At 38.6% G+C, this 22,053-nt stretch overlaps 1 protein-coding gene across 8 annotated transcripts in view; it reads right to left on the bottom strand.

The window, feature by feature from the left end:
* LOC5578955 (serine protease inhibitor 28Dc) overlaps window positions 1–21,604 on the bottom strand; it is an 89,615-nt gene extending 68,011 nt beyond the window's left edge. For 2 of the 8 annotated variants that reach the window (XM_021845612.1, XM_021845608.1), the window contains exons 1-3: window positions 20,808–20,830; window positions 640–712; window positions 165–572 (exon numbers count right to left, since the gene is read on the bottom strand). In XM_021845612.1, the coding sequence (XP_021701304.1) occupies window positions 165–572; window positions 640–712; window positions 20,808–20,814 (488 nt within the window). In that variant the 5' untranslated portion in view covers window positions 20,815–20,830. Of the gene's footprint in view, window positions 1–164; window positions 573–639; window positions 713–20,807; window positions 21,054–21,128 lie in introns of those variants that run through there. The other 6 variants (XM_021845610.1, XM_011495463.2, XM_011495461.2 and 3 more) reach the window with 6 other exon arrangements.
* Between the last annotated feature and the right edge of the window lie 449 nt (window positions 21,605–22,053).

Here is a 22,053-nt window from a genome sequence, read left to right as displayed (position 1 = left end):
GCGACAATGACAATTCACTTCGAAGAAGACAGAATATATTTAACGAATGATTGTGCAGTATTAAAAATAGACTCGTCCATCGAGCCCCGGATGAAAATTAATAAAAAATAGAATTTGTATGGGTGCATTATGAAGCAGAAAATTAAGCAATCAAATCAACTTACTCGGTGTCTCTTCTGCCCCTTTGCTGGCCTGTGGGCTTCGATTGGGCGTAGTCTTCGTAGTCGTAGTCGTTGTTGTTGCACTTGTCATTGGCCCTCCAGGGAATGGTCACGTTTTGGGCGGGATCATTCGAGACCAGATCCTGGAACAACCGACCAAAGCTTTTGTGGATGTCGGTAAATGTGAGCCGACTGTGTTGGAAACCCATCACGTTCATCAGCTCATCTCTGGTATTTCCGCCGGAACCGAGCAACAGCAACGATAGGGCACCTGCTATGCTCACTGGGGAGAATATTTCCGTTTTACTCTTTGGATTGGCAATGGCCAGACTGATCTTCTGGGCCAAGTTGGTTACACTTTGGGACACAGCTGCAAGATTTTCTGGCGTTGCCCCAACCGTTGGGTCAAAGCTGGAAGGTTAGAAAATAAATTGTTTGAGTACTGGAACTATACGTTGGAAAACGAGGTGTTACTTACCCCTGCCCTTGGCAGTGAGAAACTATTGCTAAAAGAACTATTCCTAATGGCGCGAGAAAACGCATTTTGAGTCCTGTGAATGAGAAATAGCTTCCGTTAATTAAGAATTCTCTAAACTCTAACTTGCAAAACGGTTGAACTTTTTGTGCCGAACCGTGCTGTATTATGAAGATAATTCGTATAACTATTTCATTTCTCCACGCTTGCCATCCGGATGCGGGTAATTCCCGAAATGAGATTCAGTTGTAAAACAAAACAGATTTCAAATCGTCAAAACGTCGTCTCCAACAACGCTAACCTGAGGTTGGGATTTCAGACAATGATACGGAAGGAAGCGATCGTGCAGTGAGCAGCGATTTTTTACATGTTCTGATAATCATTTAAGTACTTCAATAAGCTCACGGTGTCTCTGGTAGAAAACATTAATATAAAAAAATCAGTATCGCTGAAACACCCACCAAATGAAGGCTTAGACTTTCCCCTTTCATTTGAGACCGGTTTGAAAATGTTCTATCGGGTCCTGAACATTTTTTTTTTTTATTTTAGTGAGAGATACGTACCATAGGTGATCTTCTTCCACCAATAGTATGATACAATGAATCGCTTGTACCATATGATGACAACTCAATCGAACCGTAGAAGGCCATGACAAATATTTCTGGACAAACATTTGAAAAGGGCTGGAGATGTCTTGAGCTTTTTTTCAGAAACGTTGCTGTTGAGCCCTTTTTAGCTCGCCCATGCAAACTAACATCACTATCAGAAAGATTAGTGTTAGCTCTTCCTGATACTAGTATTGGTAAGCGTGATCGAGTTGAATTGGGCTCAACAGCATCTTACAAAGCCATTGTTTACCAATGTCGATGTGCCCTTTTTAAATGTTTGTCCAGATTTCCATGAAACAAGCTTATTTTGGCAGTGTTGCTGTTCAGTTGATTATAAATTCAGTGAATAGTAAAATTGTATATTTTCAATCAAAATTTATTTATTTATACAAAACTAAAATGGTTGTAAAAAGTATTTTAAATTTTATATAAAAAAACATGTTTAGAGATTTAAAAGATTTTCAATAAATAACCCTTATTTAGATTCAGTTGTATGCTACCGTCTTAAAACTCAAATATATTTTCATAAGATATTGATTTTTACGATTAGTAATAAATAAAGCGTTTGAGAAAATATTTACTCATGGATCATTACATTACAAATGGTTTCACAGATTGCACAAACAACTAAATTGGTATCAATAGTAGGGAAATCGGCGCTGCATTGCTTAAGTTGTCGCGTTCTAAGGTGGTATAGCGAAAAATTGGTGCTTGTGTCGCGTGATAAGTTTATAAATTCATTGTTTTGGGTCAACATTTTGGTTTGCTGATTAGAGGTATGCCTGGTAATAATTACAATAAATATATCCCAATTTCACACCTATTAATAAATATATATTTACGCTACACTCTGTCAGGAGACCTAAAACATGAAACCGAAATTTGTTCGAAGATTTGCGTACTGTGTTTAAAAAATATATGTCTGCAACCGTTATCAGCAATAGTGGTTTATATTATTGAACAGCACATTTTTTACAACATCAGGATTAAAGTCTGGTATTGTCCTACAAAAATATGTCGAGCTTGCACGTTTATTCGTTCAGTAACCAATTTAAATTTTTGATTATAGCACTGTATAAATATAAATACAATTTATAGCCTACCACTCGAAGCATGTAATGATGTGAGAACAACAATCTCACCAAAACTAAAGGGAAAACGTGGTAGACACAGTAATGGAAATAGTAAGTGCTAATTATATTGGTTGGTTGTTGAATCTACACGGTTTACCACCCAATGTGCCACCTTAAAAAAAAAACATTTGTTTGCTGATGACTTGTTTTTGATTTAAAAAAAAAGTGATTTGAGCACCAGAGGGGGGTGGGGGGGGGTATAGTTCAACATTCTTTGCTGATACTGTACCACACAAAAAAAGATCTATCCAATGTAGCTGCTCATCCACGAATACTTGGTTACATACGCGTCCGCGAAATGGAAAAGTCTCGGCTCGGACCATAAACTGGCGGAGCAGTTCTTCAATTATATTTACTATCCACTGCTCGATAGATCACCCGACGAATAAATTGCCCACCAAATTCCTTGCATATTTCACTAGGTGTTGTAAATCCAATTGACAAAAAAGTATAATACATTGATCCAAATAATGTCGAGGAATGGGTAAGCATCATCAGTTTGATTGTGTGATTCATAAAGATGACCCTAAAATTAATTCCTTTATCACAGGTGAGGATCATCAGTTGCCAAAGCCACAGCAAATGTGGATTCACCAGCTGAAACTGTCAGAAGCTTTTGAAAAATCGGCATGTTTTGGAAGTGAAATGAGATCCAAGTTTGCTAGCAATTGAAATTTATCGTACTGTTCTGTAAATTATCTCTTTTCAATGAAAAAATGGATTTCAGGCGCTTAATTATTTTGATCAGGTGCATAAAAGTTGTTTTCAAACGAGTCTGGATGAAGATTTTGCAGAAAATGTTGAGAACTTTTCAAAAACGTGGATTGCTTACCCAATAGCTCGAAGTTCCTCATTTGCGCTATCATATCCCGGAGTTATGTGAAATCAAAGGAAGTGGTTTGAGCAAATACGGGAAACAAGCCAGCAAAACCGTGCATTTCGATCTTCAAGTTGCTTGGAATCATGTTAAAGTTCCGGAGAACTCCGAAGCATATGATCGACAGCATCTTTGAGCTGTAGTAATGTACAATAGTGAGCATTTGTACCTAAGCCGTATAAACCGTATTTACTTTATCGATATGTCGTGTTTGTAATTGGTTTAAATAGAATGGTATAATCCTAAATCCTTTTTATTAATTGGTTAACTATTCGTAGTAAATATTCTCATGGCTACCTAGATATGCAGGAAAGAAAATGACTATATGAACCATAATTAAGAAATCAGTACTGAAAAAACGGCATTGTACTGTTTTGAAAAAAAATGTTCAGGACCCCCCGATAGAACATTTCCAAACAGGTCTCAAATGAAAGAGAAAAGCCTAAGCTTTCATTTGGTGGATGTTTTAGCGATACTGATTTTTTTATATTAATGTTGTTCTACCAGAGACACCGTGAGCTGGAACCTCAATGTACGAATTTAGTTGGGGGCTTGTTAATTGAACCAGTTTGTAAAACAAGATGTTATCTTTTGAAATTTGTTTGTTCGAAAATTATCTGGAATACTTTCAGAAACTATGTTTTTTTAAGAATAAATAAGTATGTCGAGTATTTTATTGGATTTGTGAATCCTACGATTTTTTGAATATTTTATGTTCCGTGAAACGGTAACACAATTTTAGAGCAAAATATTATGTACTATGCACCACGCTCTACTTCTATGGTAGCTTGATAATGTAAAAATATAAATGTACGAATTTTAAGATTACACATCAAACGAGAATCAAGCATTCGTAGCATTCGTAGGTTGATTTTCAGCTACGAAAAAATACACAAAATTCCAAAGGATACCACGTCTAAAGGTGGAGGTCCATCTTCAGCTTTTCAGCTTAGTGTTATTATGAGCAATTCCACTGTTATTAACTGTGAGTTTTCCTTGCAAAAGTTGCCATTTTCGCATTCGAATACCGTGTTTTTTTTTTTAATTTTTTACAAGGGGGAAATCTGCAAACAGACCCAGAACCATGAATAGGTAACTCAGGGAGTGCGGGGATGACGCACCAACGACGACCGCTAACACCAGCTCACCAGCTCTTTTTGAATTGCTCAAGTGGTGTACAGTGCATCAACATTACCCTTGGCCTCAGACCCTCATCTCCCCGGAACCACCGTACGGTATTTCTTTGGGGAGGGGCCTGTGCATATAGCACAACACGTGTAGCAGAAATAGCTTAGGCAACCTGCTTCTCCTAGCCGACTTAAACAATGTTACAAGGGACCAGCCTCGGCAGGGATAATCCTCTGCAGCCATCTCTTGGTCTGCGCGCCATAGGCGCTGCAATTCTAACATATTGTGAGTGACAGCCGTAGTTACTGCATTCCAGCACTCGGCATCCGCAAACATTCTCTATAATATGTAGTCGGGGGACGTGTCCCCTCCGCATACAGCGCATGAATTCTCACAACAATAAAACGGGGACAATCAAACACGACATGCTCCGCTGTTTCCTCCACACCAGCACAATTGGGGTGCGCAGGAGATCCGGAGTGCCCGAACCTATGCAGGTACTATCTATAGCAACTATGTCCTGACAGAAACTGCGTCAGGTGGATGTTCACTTCCCCATGGTTTCTTCCATATCAATCTGACACATTTGGTATTGGCCGATGGGTCCATCTACCCTTAGTGGAGTTATCCCATTTCTGCTGCCAACTTCTGAGCGTTTCCTCTTTACACGTGTCGCGGACTCCTCTGGTACCTCTTTGACTGAAGCGTTGAACATCCTCCTTGATGATGAGCCTGATGGGGTCATCCCGGCTATGATGCACACGGCCTCTTAAGATACCATCCTTTATGCACTTGGTACTCTTAAGCACATTATCTTGTACGTGCTTTCCAACCGCTTTTCGAAAGCGGCACTATAGCTGTAGATGCCCTTTTACAGGCATATTCAACGTGGCTAGCGAAGCTGAGCTTGTCATCGATCATCACCCCAAGATGCCTAAGGGATCGCTTGGACTGTATGGTGCAATCATTTAGCGAGATACACGCCCGTTGCTCAGACTTGCGGTTGTTGATAACAACCACCTCAGTCTTGTGACAGGCCAGTCCTAGTTTCCTAGACTTCATCCATTCGTCAACTATGGAAATAGAGTGCGCTGCTGTCAACTCTACTTCCTCCATCTATTCACCATAGACCTTCTTCTTCTTCTTTCTGGCGTTACGTCCCAACTGGGACAAAGCCTGCTTTCCAGATTAGTGTTCTTAAGAGCACTTCCACAGTTATTAACTGAGAGGTTTCTTTGCATGTGTATATCGTGTGGCAGGTACTAAGATACTCTATGCCCTGGGAATCGAGAAAACTTCCTTTACGAAAAGATCCTCGACCAGCGGGATTCGGAGCCACGACCCTCAGTATGGTCATGCTGAATAGCTGCGCGTTTACCGCTTAGACCACTAGGGTGATATCGTCGGTGAAGCCAACAATCTTAACACCCGTCGGAAGGGGCAGCCTCAGTACGTCATCGTACATCGCATCCCATGACAGCGGGCCTAGGATTGAACCTTGAGGTACTCCCGCGGTAATTCTAACGCTTTTCTGCCCCTCCTCTGTGTCATACAGGAGAATCCTACCATCAAAATAGCTTTCTAGAAGCTTACACAATAGCACCTGTACCTTGAGGCGGTGAAGCGCGTGTGCTATTGCATCCCAGCTTGCGCTGTTTAACGCATTTTTCACATCTAGAGTGACAACCGCGCAGTAACGGATGCCGCTCCTTTTATGCTCGATTGTCACCTCAGCTGTCTGAACGACCGACTGGATGGCGTCCAGAGTAGATTTATCTTTTGTGAATCGAAACTGGCACCTTCCGTATACGGTACTAGCCTGTTGAGGATCAACCTCTCCTATAACTTGCCCGTCGTATCTAGTAGGCAGATAGGTCTATACGCTGACGGGTCACCTGGTGGTTTCCCCGCCTTTGGTAGTAGCACCAATTTCTGTCGCTTCCATACATCCGGGAAGATTCCTTGATCAATGCAGCGTTGCATCGTGGTTCTGAACACGTCCGGATCCGCCTTCACTGCCGCTATTAAGGCAACATGGCTGTCTTTCGAAAATTCTGGAGAAGTTGATTCACAAAACTCTGAGCAACACACTGACATCGATCATCTCCGAAAGTCAACATGGATTCATGAAAAATCGCTCAACGACAACGAACCTAATGAGCTATGTATCGACGTTGTTTCGGGAAGTGGAAGCAAGGCAACCGGTTGACTCTATTTACGTAGACTTTGCCAAAGCATTCGACACGGTGCCGCATATTGTGGTGATCGAGAAGTTCAAGCGCTTGGGCTTTCCACGATGGCTCACCGAGTGGCTCTACTCATATCTAACGAACCGATACGCCTTTGTGATGGTCAACTCAACGCATTCTCGTACGTTCAACATTACGTCCGGAGTTCCACAAGGAAGTGTTTTGGGGCCACTTATATTCAACGTCTTCATAAACGACTTGTATTCGTTGCTCTCTTCATGCAATCTGTCGTTCGCGGATGATCTGAAATTCTACCGCACCATATCATCTCCTCAGGACTGCATCGCCCTCCAGGAGGACATCGACATCATGCTCATCTGGTGCGACAACAACGGCATGCGCGTGAATAGCGGGAAATGTAAAATAATTTCGTTTACTCGCTGTAACACCTCTTACCAGCATCGGTACTTCATCGGGGCGGAGGAGCTAGTCCGCGTTAATTCAATTTGCGACCTTGGTGTTACGATAGATTTCAAGGTGAGATTTAACGAGCACATCGGGCTGACTGTCGCCAAAGCATTCTCCGTTCTAGGAATGATTCGAAGGCACACCAACTCTTTCACAGATGTTTACGCCTTAAAAACGCTGTACTGTTCTTTGGTGCGGAGCATCCTAGAATATGCCTCTCCTGTCTGGTGTCCATCTCAGGTTACGCAGATACTTTCAATAGAACGAGTGCAGAAAAAATTCCTGAGGTTTGCGCTGAGTAGGCTACCGTGGAACGATGCAAGGAATTTGCCGAGCTACCATGAACGATGCCAGCTGATAAGATTGGAATCTTTGTCAGCCAGACGTACCAATCAGCAACGTTTGTTCATATTCGACCTGATCAAAGGGGGAATAGATTGCCCTGCACTACTGGAGCTGCTGAGTTTCAATGCTCCTTCTAGAAGATTTCGGAACGCTGTTCTTCTGTATATACCAAATCATCGGACTAACTATGGTTATAACAGCTCCTTGAGTTCTTGCTTGCGAGCATTCAACGATGTTGGAGACAAATTTGATTTTGACGTGACGAAGAACATATTTTTAAATAGAATAAGAAATTGATTTTACTTTTTTTTATATACTAAATTCAGTCTGTACGATATATCGAAGACGGTGTAAATAAATAATAACATTCGGGATACCATCGGGTCCCGGTGCCTTGTTTGACGCGAATGATTGCATGACTTCTGCCAGCTCTTCGTTCGTCACTCTCACCACTTCTTCTCCTTCATCTGCCGCATACGGCGCAGGGGGCCATGGGCTTGTGGGATGATGCGGGAAGAGTACATCGATTCTCGATCGCAGCAACTCGGGCGGCTTCTCTTGGGGCGCTATGGCACCTTTGGTCTTAGCCATTACCACTCTGTAGGCGTCACCACACGGACTCGAATTAGCACTCTCGCATAGACTATCGAAGCATGTCCGTTTTCGACTCATGATTTCCTTTTGAGAGCCAACTTTGCCTCTCTGAATGCTGCACCGCGTTCTTCTCTTTGTGCTTCTGTGCATGCTCGATGCATTGTTCATCTAGCCCGAAGGCAGATTGCTCGAAGATTTGCAATTGATTCGTACCACCAATACACCGGCGGCCTGTTCTCTCTATGAGAGGCTTTTCTCGGCATGGAAGCATCCCACGCTCGTGATATCATAGCAACTAGCTCTTCACCGTTTAATTCCAGAGTGTTCCGTTCGCGTCTCAGGGCCTTAGTGAATACTTCGCCGTCGAAGTGCGCTGTTTTCCAATCTCGGGCTTGAGTCGAGTTACATCGCGCTGCCTTCCGAATGCCTAGCGAATCGATTGATGATCGCTATGAGTATAACCGTTATCAACGCGCCACTTCATGGTACCCAAAAGGTTAGGACTACAAAACGTCACGTCGATAATCGATACTAGAGGGTCTTGTCCCGGGAATCCCGGGACAAAAATCCCGGGAAATCCCGGGATCTAAAAAATCCCGAATCCCGGGATATTTTCGAAAATCCCGGGATTTCCCGAAATTGCATGGTGAACTAGAAAATACTATTGTATTATTTTCAAATAATGGCACAGATCAAACTACATGCTTTTCCGGTGACTGTTGATAAGGAATGTATTTTTGTTATTGAATTTATCTTACCCCATAAGAATTTTTATTGAGATTTAAGGCCACTTACACTTGAATTTGTTTTTTTTTTTGTTTCTGGTATGTTGTAATGTTCAAAAAACTATAGCAGGTTACTCTACGGTTTGTTCAATTTGTCAAAAAATTCTTTGGTGCTTGAATGATTCATCATATCAAAATTTTATTAATGCCATTTGCCCGGTGTACCTTACAATATTCCAGGACAAATATGCCTGTGTTTGTCATGCCAACAATTTTGAAGCATGAAGATTCCATTTGACACAACAATGTAAATAAGTTGCATTTTCATGAGAGCAGATTTTGAAAGATATGGTATAATTTGAGAGTGATTGGTATCACCTATACTATACCTTATGCATCACGATAGATTTGCGTTTCAAATTAACTATAATAAATGTCCGTTGACTTCAACTGTAGATAGGTGAAATATTGATGAATGGAATCTACGACAGCATTGTTTTTGTCTATCATAATTCAACTTAACCTTCGAAAACAGGTTGGGGTATTGTGAAACTGCTCTATAAGACTCAAAAAAGCTTCAATACGCGCTCTGGTCGCTCTATAGTCGTTTTTGGAAGCATTTGATTTTTGTCCCGGGATCCCGGGAAATCCCGGGATTTTTTAAAATAAAATCCCGAATCCCGGGATTTTTTCGAGTCCGGGAAACAAGACCCACTAATCGATACTGCAACATTTCTGCGGAAGGTACTCACTGTACCCACATTTGCAGCTCTATATTTCCGGTCGATCCAGGATATTTTCGTAGTGGCATAGAGTATCATTGTACCTGCCACACGATATACGAATGCGAAAATGGCAACTAAGGCAAAGAAAGCTCTCAGTTAATAACTGTGGAAGTGCTTACTGCACACTTAGCTGAGAAGCAGGCTTTGTCCCAGTGAGGACGTTAATGCCAAGAAGAAAAAGTATTCAATTCGGTTTTTATTTATTTATAGGTATTTCTAAATAGCTCGAAGATTCATTATGAATAAATGCCCCTATTTCTGAGATTTTCCAAAATCAGAGAACTGGTTTCAATATTCTGCTAAGCAAATTCCACCGCCTACACGTAAGACAGCCGTAAGCCAATGTACTGGAGACAATGAAACGACTGCAACAGTAGTTCATATTTGCCGCGTACTGACACAAGACTCGTTTAGGTCACCGACCAGATCGACCCCTACGACACGTGGAGAATTGAAATGAATGTGTCACGTGCGATTCACATGTCCGGCAAACCTTACGCAAGCTATTCCAGTGATTTCAGATGGTTGAAAAATAAGTATTTTTGTTAATATTGTAGTAGGCTTTGATAGATATTAGGTAGATAATGTGTCATAATAAAGCAATTCTTGTTCGGAACAACACGTATCTTTCTACAATATTTAATTTTTCTTAGCAACACCTAATACAGGCCTGTCCATACTTTTTGAACCCTGGAACAAATCTCAGAAGCAATATTATGCTTTTTAGTGCACACGCGATTTCAAATTTCTCGTAGAATTAGACGATTAGGGTAGATGTACCAATAGTGGAGGTACTAAGCACTGTTGAACTTTATTTAATCGCCTAAATTCAACAAGCGCGATTAATGGACATGTTAATGTTGTAACGGGAACTAACGACCATTGACTTAATGAGAAAAAATATTTTATCGCAGTAATCCACGGCATGTCAGTGAAAAATAATACCTCCACTATTGGTACACTGTTCCTTTAGTTGCGGTATATTTTTAATTTGTGTTCCTATAGTTGCGGTATCCGTGGTTTTCTTATGGGATCCTCCACTATAGGAACACTTTACCGCAACTATTGGCACAAGCAAGAACATTTTTAGCAATTTTAGTGATATTTTCTCAGTTTTAAAGCAATTTGTACGCTCTTTTCAACTATTCCGTGCATCAACAAGCCAATACGTCGATTGGCAGTGTCGGTTCTGTGGCTAGTGTAATAAAATCAGTGAAAACGGCACTACCGCAACTATAGGAACACCCACAAATAAGGGAACACTTACCCTACGTAATATTTGTTTCTCTATGTGAAATTAAAATTGATCCAGTTAAAATTTTCGTTTATTTTTTTTTTTTTGAATCTAGAGTAGTCTGCTCTACTCAGATTTCTGAAAGAATTTCATACTAAGTTAATTTCTGAAATTAACTAAGAGCCTTGCCTTAGGATGATGTCTTGCATTTGGTATCAATCCTGGCTAGAATTCACATTCCACTGCTAAAAATTTGACAATCTTACCCACTATGTTGCGAGAATAATGCCCAAGTTTTTCACCTGAAAGCCTGAAGAAAATCAGTTTTGTGCAGTGGCGCGGGAACTGGGTAGGACAGGTAGGAAATGTACTACGCACGAAAACACCTGGGTATGACAGTCAAAGGATTGTCCTACCCATGATTCAACAAAACAAAAACACTAGATCAGCAGAAACCCGATCAACGTCACTTACCCTTATGGAGAATGGAAGGCATGATAAGGTGATATTTATCTTTATTTGAGTGACTTTTCGCCCTTGGCGAGTTCGCAAGCATGACACATGATAAGGTTTTTCATTGAATTCTTATGCCTAGTAAAGTATGACATGGTTTATCCACGACCCCCAAAAGTTCTGCTTCGTGAGGAGAGCGATTGACAATATTTGAATGAAAATCCTGGAAACTAACTGTAATAATTGCTACAAGAAACTTATTCAACCATTAGAAAAACAAATCTTCTATGGAATTTCTGAATGAATCAATAGATGGTTTCTTAAATATATCTACGGTCAACCCTGTTTATGTTCTGGGACAAATTGATGTGAGCATTCCTGGAAGTAAGTCTTGAGAAGTTCCTGGAACATCCATAGAGATTTATCAGAAGATTATTGAAGAATCTTTGAGTGAATCTAATACCAGTCACATCGTGTTATGAACAGCTTGGGTGTGATGGTGCTAGCGATTTCTGAACGTGCGATCACTATTGATATAATCTATCAAAGCATTGCTAAATCTGTTGACGATTTTCAGAGCAATTCCTATAGAACTCCCTCAACACACCGTCTAGAAGTTCTTGGTTGATTCAGAATTGCCGCAGATAACAGTTAATTCCTTAAACAATATTTGATAAAATTTCTGATATCTTGTGGCATCATTTGTAAAAATATTTAAGGCAGATTATGACGATTTTTCGAAAGATTTTTTTGCCGAATTGTTCAAGGAATTCTAGCGAAATATTTGATGGAGTTTCTGTGCAATGAAACATTTTCAAGCATCTTCAGTTTCTCCTGAAATCTTTTACGATCACTTCAGAGCAAAGAGAAATAAAACTACACAAGTTCACAGAATTTTTGCTGTTCATCCAATTTTTGTCTAGATATAAATGAGTAAATTAGAACAACCTCTCTGGTAGTTAAGTCAAAAAGTTTGGTCTATTTTTTCAAATTTGTTTGATAAAATTGATTTAATAAGGATATAAATATCAAAAGATATTCAAACAAAAGTGGATCCAGCGAATGATCCTAAAGACAGGACTGATAGTAGATTTATTATTAGACACATGGTCTCTATTTTTATGCAAGTCTCTACTTTCAATGAAAGGTCTTCAGAGTATCTATTTTAACGAAAATGGTCTCTGAAGTCTCACTTTTTCAAAATTCTTCTTGCATTGAATCTTGATGCAAAATAGTACAGGTTCCACAGAAACTTTCAGAAGCTATAATGTGTTCAAAAGGTTCTTCAACAACTTCGTCATAGATTTCCGGAGGAAAGGTTCAGGAATTATTATAATGATTTTATTTAGAATTCTTTCAGGGTCTTCAACAGGATTATCTCCAGACATTAGTTCATAGATTTAACTACCATTTCTCCTAGAAATTCTTTCAGTGATTTTTGAAAGGATGCTTAGAAGAATTTCTCCAGAATTTGCTCCAGGAAATCATTGAGAGCTCCAAAGCTAGTACTTCCAGTAATTTCCTCAGGTATTACTTTGATTTTTTCACCACAACTATCATACAATTTTCTCCAGATATTTTTCACTAATCTTTCAACTTAATTATCCACTTGTTACTCTTCAAGAAACCCTGCAAGAATTTCTCCACTTGCATGTGGATTCTTTCAAGAATTCATCAACGTTTCCTTTTTGAAATCCAAAATTCCTTGAGGGGTTCTTCGAACAAATTTTATTTTTATCTATGATTTTTTCCAGCATTCCTTCCAAGTCTACAGTTTTACCAAACATTTCTTAAAAAGTTTCTCGAAAATTTTTGATGCAATCTGAAAATGTTTATTTAAGTTTTCACACCAGTTTATATTACAGCCATTTTTGCTATAATTCCTCCGATTATTCCAATAATTTTTACAGAGTTACTGTTTAATGTTTTTCCAAAAAATTTCGTTAGAAAATCATTCAGAATACTATCCTGAGATTCGATTTATTTTTTAAGAGTCCAGGAGCTATTTCAGAGATCCTTGTTCATTATTCATTAAGGGTGATTTTGAAACTTACCCATGTTTTATCATAGGATTTTTTTGAAAAACCTCACAGATTTATTTTTCAGAAAAATCTCCTTTTTATAAAATTTTGGAGAAGTTATGACTTTCTTGAAAAGTAGATTAGATTTGTTTTCTTGGTTCCTGTTTGCCTCTTTTTAATTCCTTTTTTGTCTCTTATTGGCAAGTGATCTTCAATTTCCTATTTTTAAGGCACTCACTACCAGCCCGATGAAAAATTTTCTTAGTCTGGCATAAAATAATGGGTTATTAGCAAAGGGGTGTCAGTGACAAATATGTAGTTTGTGATAATCCATCCCAATTTTAGTCAAGCGGAAAAGTCACCTGAAAATATTGTTGGAACACTTGGAAATAGTAGAATTCCCTCAACTCAACTCAACTCAAAACGATCAAAATGCCACTTACACCGCTTTGTGTTTGAGCCCCTCAAATATAGTAACTTTCAATTTCCAGCCCAGGGTTAAAATTTTTCTTAGCTTCACTGTGCACAAAACAAATTGCTTACGTTTGTCCTACCCATGGTTTCGAACGTAGACGCACCTCTGGTTTTGTGTATTAAATTATGAGGAATGTTATATGATCCCGGGCAGAAGAAAATAACTACTGAATACCAAATTCAGGCAAAAATCGTTACAATCTTCTATTGCCACGATTAATGCGTTATATGTTTAGGTTAAGTTAGGTTAAGTATATTAAAAACGTTTTTTTTTCTCTTATAAGCAGGTGAAATCAACTCACCTGTAAAAAAACTGAACTGCTACGGCAAATGAAATGTAATATGTTGTTAACAAAATGTTAATAAAATCTTAGATTTGTGTTACCAAATTAGGATGATAGTGTTGTCTAATAACACAGAACACCTAGATATAAGAAATAATGAATGTAATGTTTGGAATGATACTAATAAAGAAATTAAAAAAAAAACTGAATACCAAACTAAGGTATTTCCGACCTGAATTAGGTATGAATGAGCCCTGCATAAGAGGTAGAACACCTCAAATAATACCTTCTGCATATTCTACCTTGGTATGTCCAATCTTATCCTAACATCAAGTTGATAGAGCAGTCAACGGACCAGATATGAGAAGAGTTTTTAAGTTCTTCGTGGGCCTTAGTTGAGCAAAAAAGTTTCCCACTGTGTTGAGCTAGTTGGTTTTGAGTTATAATAAGAAGATATAAACAATAGCCATTTGGACAACTTCTTTGCTTATGGGGTATTTGAATACCTAGCCGTAGCGGTAAACGCACATCTATTCAGCAAGGGTGATGGTTTGGTGGTGGTGGTGGTTTCCAATATCGGACCGTTTTAAGATTTTCTTGGCTTTTCTCTCGACTTCCAAGGGTATAGAAGAGTAACCAATGCACAAGTTTCGTCCATAGACGTTTGAGCGGGTGTCATGTTATGAGTCCCCACATTCCGTAAGACACTCCTCCCGTATTAAAATTTTTGTAAGAATAAATTGTATGGAGCGTAAGAAATATAAATCCACCCTACTTACAATCCTTACACCATTAATGAACGGCCCCATATCTGACCATGGAAAATGGGGAAGTATGGTACTGCTCATTCGTCAAATTGGCGAACTCGTGTATTGTTCCTTTGATTGGTTCAATGGAACAAGCTCTCAGTTAATAAGTATAGAAGTGCTTATAGAAAGCTAAGCTAAACGTAACGTCTAAAAAGGAAGACAGCTCCTCTATAATACTTTCCAATGGTGTAACTATATAAGATAACGAATAATCGAATAAGATTCGAAAGGTTAAAAAAGTTCAGAAAGTTCAAACTTCATCAAAACTTGTTTGACGTCATTCGTTTTGTATATAGTTGCAGATTCTTGTTAATTTAACCTGTGTGACGTGCGACACTTTTATAGCTGTTGATGTAGGTCAAAGCATAATACCTCAAGACAACGGCACGATCATGCTGTTACTGAATGCATTGTCCTTTGCAGGAACAACGGACAAAAGACTAGTAGAAAACAAAAATAAAAGAAATCCGGACTCAGGCAGTGAATCCACACTAAAACGATGCGGAAACCAAGGACATATTATGAAATACTTAATTATTATTTTACGGTTCATTTTTGATTACAGATACCCGGGTTGAGGAAAGTTGCAAATGCACATCAAATTTTACCATCAAAATATAATATTTGAATGTTAATATTTGTTGTTAGTTTTTTTGAAATAAGAGTTAAAATATCAAAAATAATAACTCAGTTTGTATGGCGAAAAAGCTAAACAAACCAATGGCAAAAATATTGACAAGAACCAGTAGCGCAACCAGGATTTGGTTTGGGGGGGGGGCGATGTTTGAACATTTTAAAAAGCTGTTTGATAACATATTTTTTGATAAAACAAATCAAATTGAAAAATTTATGTAGGCTGGGTATGCCAATAGTAGCCATAGTGGTTCCACGTTTTGCCATACATGATAATTTGAATGTTTTCACATTTCGAAAGTTTTTGTATGTTTTAGCAGTAAGATATTGGATTTTCAATAGCAGAAATCTATAGAATCAGACAGCGGTTTGAGACGAAAACTCAATCGTTTGGTCACACGCTGGTGGTGACCAATCGATCAAATTGACGCTTATATTGAGCTGTTCGGTAATCCAATCCGCATGGTTATTAAATTATTTAACTCATTGCGCGTGGTAAAGATGGACAAATTGTGGGTGAAATTTTGAAAAAAATCCACGTGGATTTTTTTTTATAATTTCACTCACAATTTGTCCATCTTTACCACGCGTAATGAGTTAATTAATTCAATCGATTAAGTATTTATCTTGAACGGCTGTTTACTTATTTAGATTTGTGCTGTTGAAAAGTTAGGGTTTGGATTCGATGCATCTTCACCTTAAAGTATGAAAGTTATCGAAATTTTACATAATGCCCAAATAGGAAACCACTACCCAACAAACATTTTAGTGGATCAAATCACTCTGAAGAACATTTCAGCTGAATAAACTGTTGTTCAGCTACTAATGTTACTTGCGTATGGCAATAACTGGTATACTTTCCCTCTGTTTTACCTTTTGCATACTTAAAAGAATTAAAAAAGATTTCAATACATTAACCATTCAACCGCTGTTCTTCAGTGTTATTTCTTAAATATGTTTTAAGTTTTTCATCAATGAGAATGACTTCGAGAATAATCTTTAAGCGCTGCAATTTGCAATAGAAATCATTGCCATTATTGTTGCAGTAGGTCGAAAGTAGACCAGCACTGCAAATCTTAACTGCAAAAAGAAAACTAATTATCACATCAATCATCATACAGAATTGTCAATCCAGAAAATCGAGTCTTAAGGTCAAAAATGAGTTCTGCTTTTTTCTGACCAGCTAGTGACCAATTGATTAAGTTTTCAGCTTAAACGGATGCTCAGTTCTCCAGATTAGTGCTCTTGAAATTTGAGGTTTGGCTTCGATTCATCTTAAGTTTTTATTTTTATTTTGTTTTATTTCTTTTTTTTTGGAATAGAAAAAGTCAGATGGTAGTGGTGTTCCTTCCAACACCTTCTGTTGAAGGCATACAACATACTTATGTTTCCAATAAAATATTATACTTCCAGTGAGAATTGGTTCTCTTTTTAGGAGTTCTGCTTTCATTGTGGAGATTTTATAACCAAATATGTGTTAACATCTTAAAATCTTCAATACGACCATTAAACTTTGTATTTGGAAGGCCTTTGTGATCCGATTGATTTACAATTGTAGTAAGACGCTAGTGCATCCATTTATCTAATTAACAAATCCAAGTCACAATTTTTCCAACATTTTTTAAATAATCAATCTGTTTTCAAGATTTACCTAAAAAATAGAATGTAATTCATGATTCACACCTACAAAATATTTTTTTTTTTCAAAACTCATAATCATCGGCAGCTAAATATTTCAAAATCATTCGCAGGTTTTTTTGTCCGTAATCTTGAAAAATCAAAGCATCGCTTCTTCGGGAATTCATGTGCTCTAGAAGTCGCAAAATTTGGCGAAATGCAAGACAACTGCAAGAATTTTGATATTATGTATCCGGTAGAAATCAAGACCAACATTTATTTATAATTATTGTTTTCTGGGGCCCCGTGCGTCGCAGCTAATATGTGAATAGTGCGCTGTGTTCATAAAAATCGTAAGAATGCAGCGCCACACTAAAAAACTGATTTCAAAATCGCGCGAGTTGAGGCGCGTCGCGAGTCTCACTGGCGCGATCCGGTTTGGTGACGGTGCGACAATATTTCAGGTACTGCACCAAAGGTTCCAATATATCTGAAGATTTAGCAAATTTTTGACACAACTTCAAATAATATAATCAATACGAATAAAACTGTGTAACTGCCAGGGTTGTTAACGTTGATCAACGATTAACGCTGTTTCGTTGACGTTAATTGTAACGATCAACGAATTTTGCGTTAATTTTTCGGAGCAGTTTATCAACGTTAACGTTAACGCTTGGCGTTGATTTAACGTCAACGATCAACGTTAATTGTTTACGTTAATTATGGCCTTTGTTCTTCAAATTTTCAGCACATTCCAGAGTTTGTTTCAAGAAGGACATGTTATGTAGCGAGAGGTAAGAAATAAAACAGCCAATAAGTTAAAAATACATTTTCTGTTTATTTATCTGTTGTGTTCAGACTTTAATAAAAAAACATGTAGTTTATTGCATTTACTTTTTCATAATGAATGAACTTTTATTAAATCCGGTCAAAGACAACAGCTGGTATCCTGTTTTTTCATACAAAATTAGCAACTATGAGGCACTGCATCTCAGTTTAGTTTGAATTGCCATGAAATAAGAATGATGAACTACAAATGATCGGTTTTATTTTTAGTGAATTTATCACATTCAGTCATTTTTGAAGAGTTTCAGAGGTTTGTTCAAAGACAAAAGTAAGCAACTGAGAGATTTTTTAACTCGATTACTAACGGTGAGGAGCCGGATCCTATTCTTGGCACTTTAGATTCACTTAAGCAGTGGATTTTTCAGAAGCTACTGAGCTCACATTTGGCCAGAATATGCGTCGTACTAAAGTGCTTCTTATTGCAAAGTTTCAGACGATTCGTCTGAGAAAAAAAGTAGTTTATAGAAGTGCCCAAGTGGTATGTTCTGTAAATTTACGTAACTTCTGAATGTAAACGACTTCCTTGAACAAATCAATTACTCAAAACATACCGTTTTTGAATTCGGTAAAAAAATCTATCGGCTGCTTTTGTCTTTGATCAACCCTCTGGAACTCTTTGGTAAATGATTGCAATGTAACACAGTTCGAAAAAAAAGTCGATATGAATGCACAGAGACCGGACACCCCGGGCTTGAAAGTATAAAAATAAACAAAAATAATGGCGTTTTCAGAATGTTCGTGTCTGCCCCAGGTCATTTTTAATGCTTTGGTGTCAAAATCGAAATGTCCCCTATGCAAGGTTCCCCCGGGGCACTGGGCGGCGCCATGAGTGGCCAAATCTGTACAAGACTCATTTTCAACTTATAATAGGGTATTTTATGATAAGCTAGGGAGAAAACAATATTGCGCGACATATTTTGAGTGAATAAATTGTTTGATCCCAATTCGGATCCACTACCGGCACCGATTCCGGGGAAATGGCCATATATTGGTTGTTTCTGGACCAATATTAATACTTGGCGCACCAAGCGCTTCAGAATTAGATCTTCTATCTTCATGTGTAGTAAAATTTTGAGCCGAGACCTTTGCTAAAAACACGTCATAATTTTACTGCATAAGACATGCTTCCGGAAATCCGGATTATCACCGGTATCCGGTGGTCATAGTTCATCTCCGTGGATGCACCTCAAAACTAGATTAGTTGACCCGTCCATTACTTCTTAAAGAATTGAAATCGGTCAATTTTTGTCAAAGTTACAGCATTCCAAAGTTGGCCCAATTTTTGCCTGTCCCAGTTATTTTGACAACCCCCTGTATATCAAATATTCCATCATTTGCGATACTTTAAAAATGGGGAGGGTACAAAAAAGGGGGGAGGGCTCCCTGCAAATCTTATTACAACTCTTCATATTGTATTTAAAGTTGAAAACATTATATGGCACATGAATTCCCCTGTCCTGAATATAAAACACTGTGTCGGTTTATTGATTAGATTAGATTTTTAAATAAAAAATGCAAAAAGTTCAAGTATATTTTAAAAATGACCTTGTGCAGACACGAATATTCTGAAAACGCCATTATTTTTGTTTATTTTTATACTTTCAAGCCCGGGGTGTCCGGTCTCTGTGCATTCATATCGACTTTTTTTGTCGAACAGTGTAATATAAGGACTTCGTTATAGATAAAACTTAAGGTCATTTGTAAATCGGCATTCAAATTACAGTCAATTCGAACTACCAGAAGTTGGGATACAGGTCCCAAAACATAAGCATTTTGTCTGGAAAAATAGCATTTGGTTACTTACTTTTGCCATTGACTAAATGAACTAATTTTGCAGGAAATAGCTTCGTGACCACCAGATGTTTTTCCACAACACAATTTTCAATTGCTTAGGTCTGGGATGTGAGCGGCAAGTATTTTCATTTGTCCTTATCCATGCAGTCATTCAACCTAAAAAATTGTGATTTCAAAACGCCTTTATTTCACGGAAACCAGTGTACAGTATTTGAAAATTTCCTATTGGCGATCAAAAGTGAGGTTAGGTTGCGAAAGTTTTTCAAATTGAAATGAATATTTCGGTTTCCTGTGCCTTAAATTGCAAAAATCTTGTCAGCTAAATGATTGTGGTGATTTTTCTTCCAAAATTATCACTAGAAATTTCGATTAAGATGCACTAATCCCTATCCTAGAAGAGCGCCATCTATGCATTTCAGCTTTGCGTTAGATCACCAATTGTTCTTCTTGCATTCTGTGCAGTCTCGTCTCATTTTAATCATTTTTCCAATCACGAGTCTTGTGGATGCTTAAACTGAGCCCAGCTCGAAAATCTAAATTTGTTTTCGCTGTGCATTATGAAAATAAACGATGTTTACTTAATTCAAAATAAAGTTCAAATTCGATCCATATCTTTACACTGCAGATCAAACAAATTGAACAAATTGAAATGCTGAACGATCCAGCATGATTGACCGTTTAGCTTGCGGTCATGATCAACCAGAAATGATCTCACCATCATTATTTGCTGCTCGGACAGCACAGATAATCGAGCCAACTAAAGCATACATGCATTACTAATCGCTAATTGTTGTCAGCAAGCCCCAAGCTCGAGGGTAGCCTTCAATTTAGGGAATCCCAACCACCGCCCGGCACATAGTCAGTCTTAGTAATTGACGATGCTGTTTACTACTTCGGTCCATAAATCACTCGGCTGATAGTGGTAATTTTTCACCCATCTTCTTTACGAGCTCTAATGGATCATTGCTTCCTCGGTCTCCTCGGCTGGGTTTATCGAAATTCCACGCTGAACTAATGTGCGCTCGTGAGGGCGTGCAAAGTCATAATGCCACCAATACCACAATTCCCTGATGATATTCATAATAATAAAAAAAACCAAACCAGTTCCTTGTAGCGCGAGATCATCAGCAGTAAATTCGCGAATCGTATCTCACCCTGCATCCTAACGGGTGGGTTTTACCAGACTACAACTTTCCAAAACCACAAATGTTATTTCCTTCGATAACCCTGGCGACACGCCGAGATAAGGAACACTTTATTTGTGCCACACTCTCCGGTTCACTCATTTCCTCAGTCCGATTAGGGTTTGGTCGAACGGTTCGACGATTCTGACTACGAAAAATCACAATCCCTGCGGTATTTCAAAATCATTATCACTCTGCTGAGTTTGTTTTTGTTCACTGTTCAACCATTTTGCAACTAGACGTGAGCACCAGAATGATGCTTCCTGCGGTGTTGATTGTCGTATCAATTACCTTGCTCTCTGGAACTTTTATGCACGAAATAGATTTTTTTCACACCCTTCGAGTCAAACGCACAAAGAACTTATCACACACATCTATGGGACTCTAGAATTTGCTGCTGAAGGTGGTCCCCACTGTTACAGCACTGAAAACCGAACTGTTGTAGTTCCACAGCAGCCCACACTATCTTTGTCCACCGCACAGGTTCTTCAACTTCAGGTGGGGATCTTCTTGTGCCCCCTGACGTCACACCTTGGCAGAAGTTCTGTTGCGATTCGCTTCCTACAAGTTGAGTGTTCGTTCCTTCGCCGCGTGACCATTCGCGAACATCGTTTCCGGAGAACTAATACCCGCTCCCCGTGGATAGATGGTTTATACTTACCAAACGAGTGATCTGCCGGTTCGCGATCGTGTGCTCTGGCTCTTGCTCTTGCTCTGCTCTGCGCTGCGATCGTGTTGTTTATGATCGATGCGGGCGTGGAACGTTGCTAATCTGTACATAGAGGAATAGGCCAGGAGAAGTGGATGAACTTGTCATTCATTTTTCTGTCAAATCTCATACAAAATCTACTTTTTCTCTGACAGAAATTCACTCTAAGTGAACCACTTCCCCTGGCCTATTGAGCATCTATGAACGAAACAAGCCTCGCATAATTTTTGATCTCGCCCTAAAAGCCATTTGTAACCAAATGTGTAGCTCGTTGTTATTAACCCCTCTACCGGCAGCTTCATTTTCCACCGCTAAAAAATATTCAAATCGCGATAACTTTTTTGTTTCTCGGTATTTTTGCACTATTTTTCCACAAGATCTCAAAAAACGCTTCTAGTTGTGGAATCCGTGTTGATATTAATTATTGGTGATCTAGTTTTGAAGATATTCCGATGTTTCCTGGGGGGCCGACATTCTCCATATAAAATGGCTTTGACGGCCATTTTG

The sequence above is a fragment of the Aedes aegypti genome, chromosome 2 (assembly GCF_002204515.2).
Source record: "Aedes aegypti strain LVP_AGWG chromosome 2, AaegL5.0 Primary Assembly, whole genome shotgun sequence".
NCBI classification, from domain to species: Eukaryota; Metazoa; Arthropoda; class Insecta; order Diptera; family Culicidae; genus Aedes; species Aedes aegypti.
Note: the sequence above shows the minus strand (reverse complement) of the source record. Positions and strands in the feature narration are given on the sequence as shown.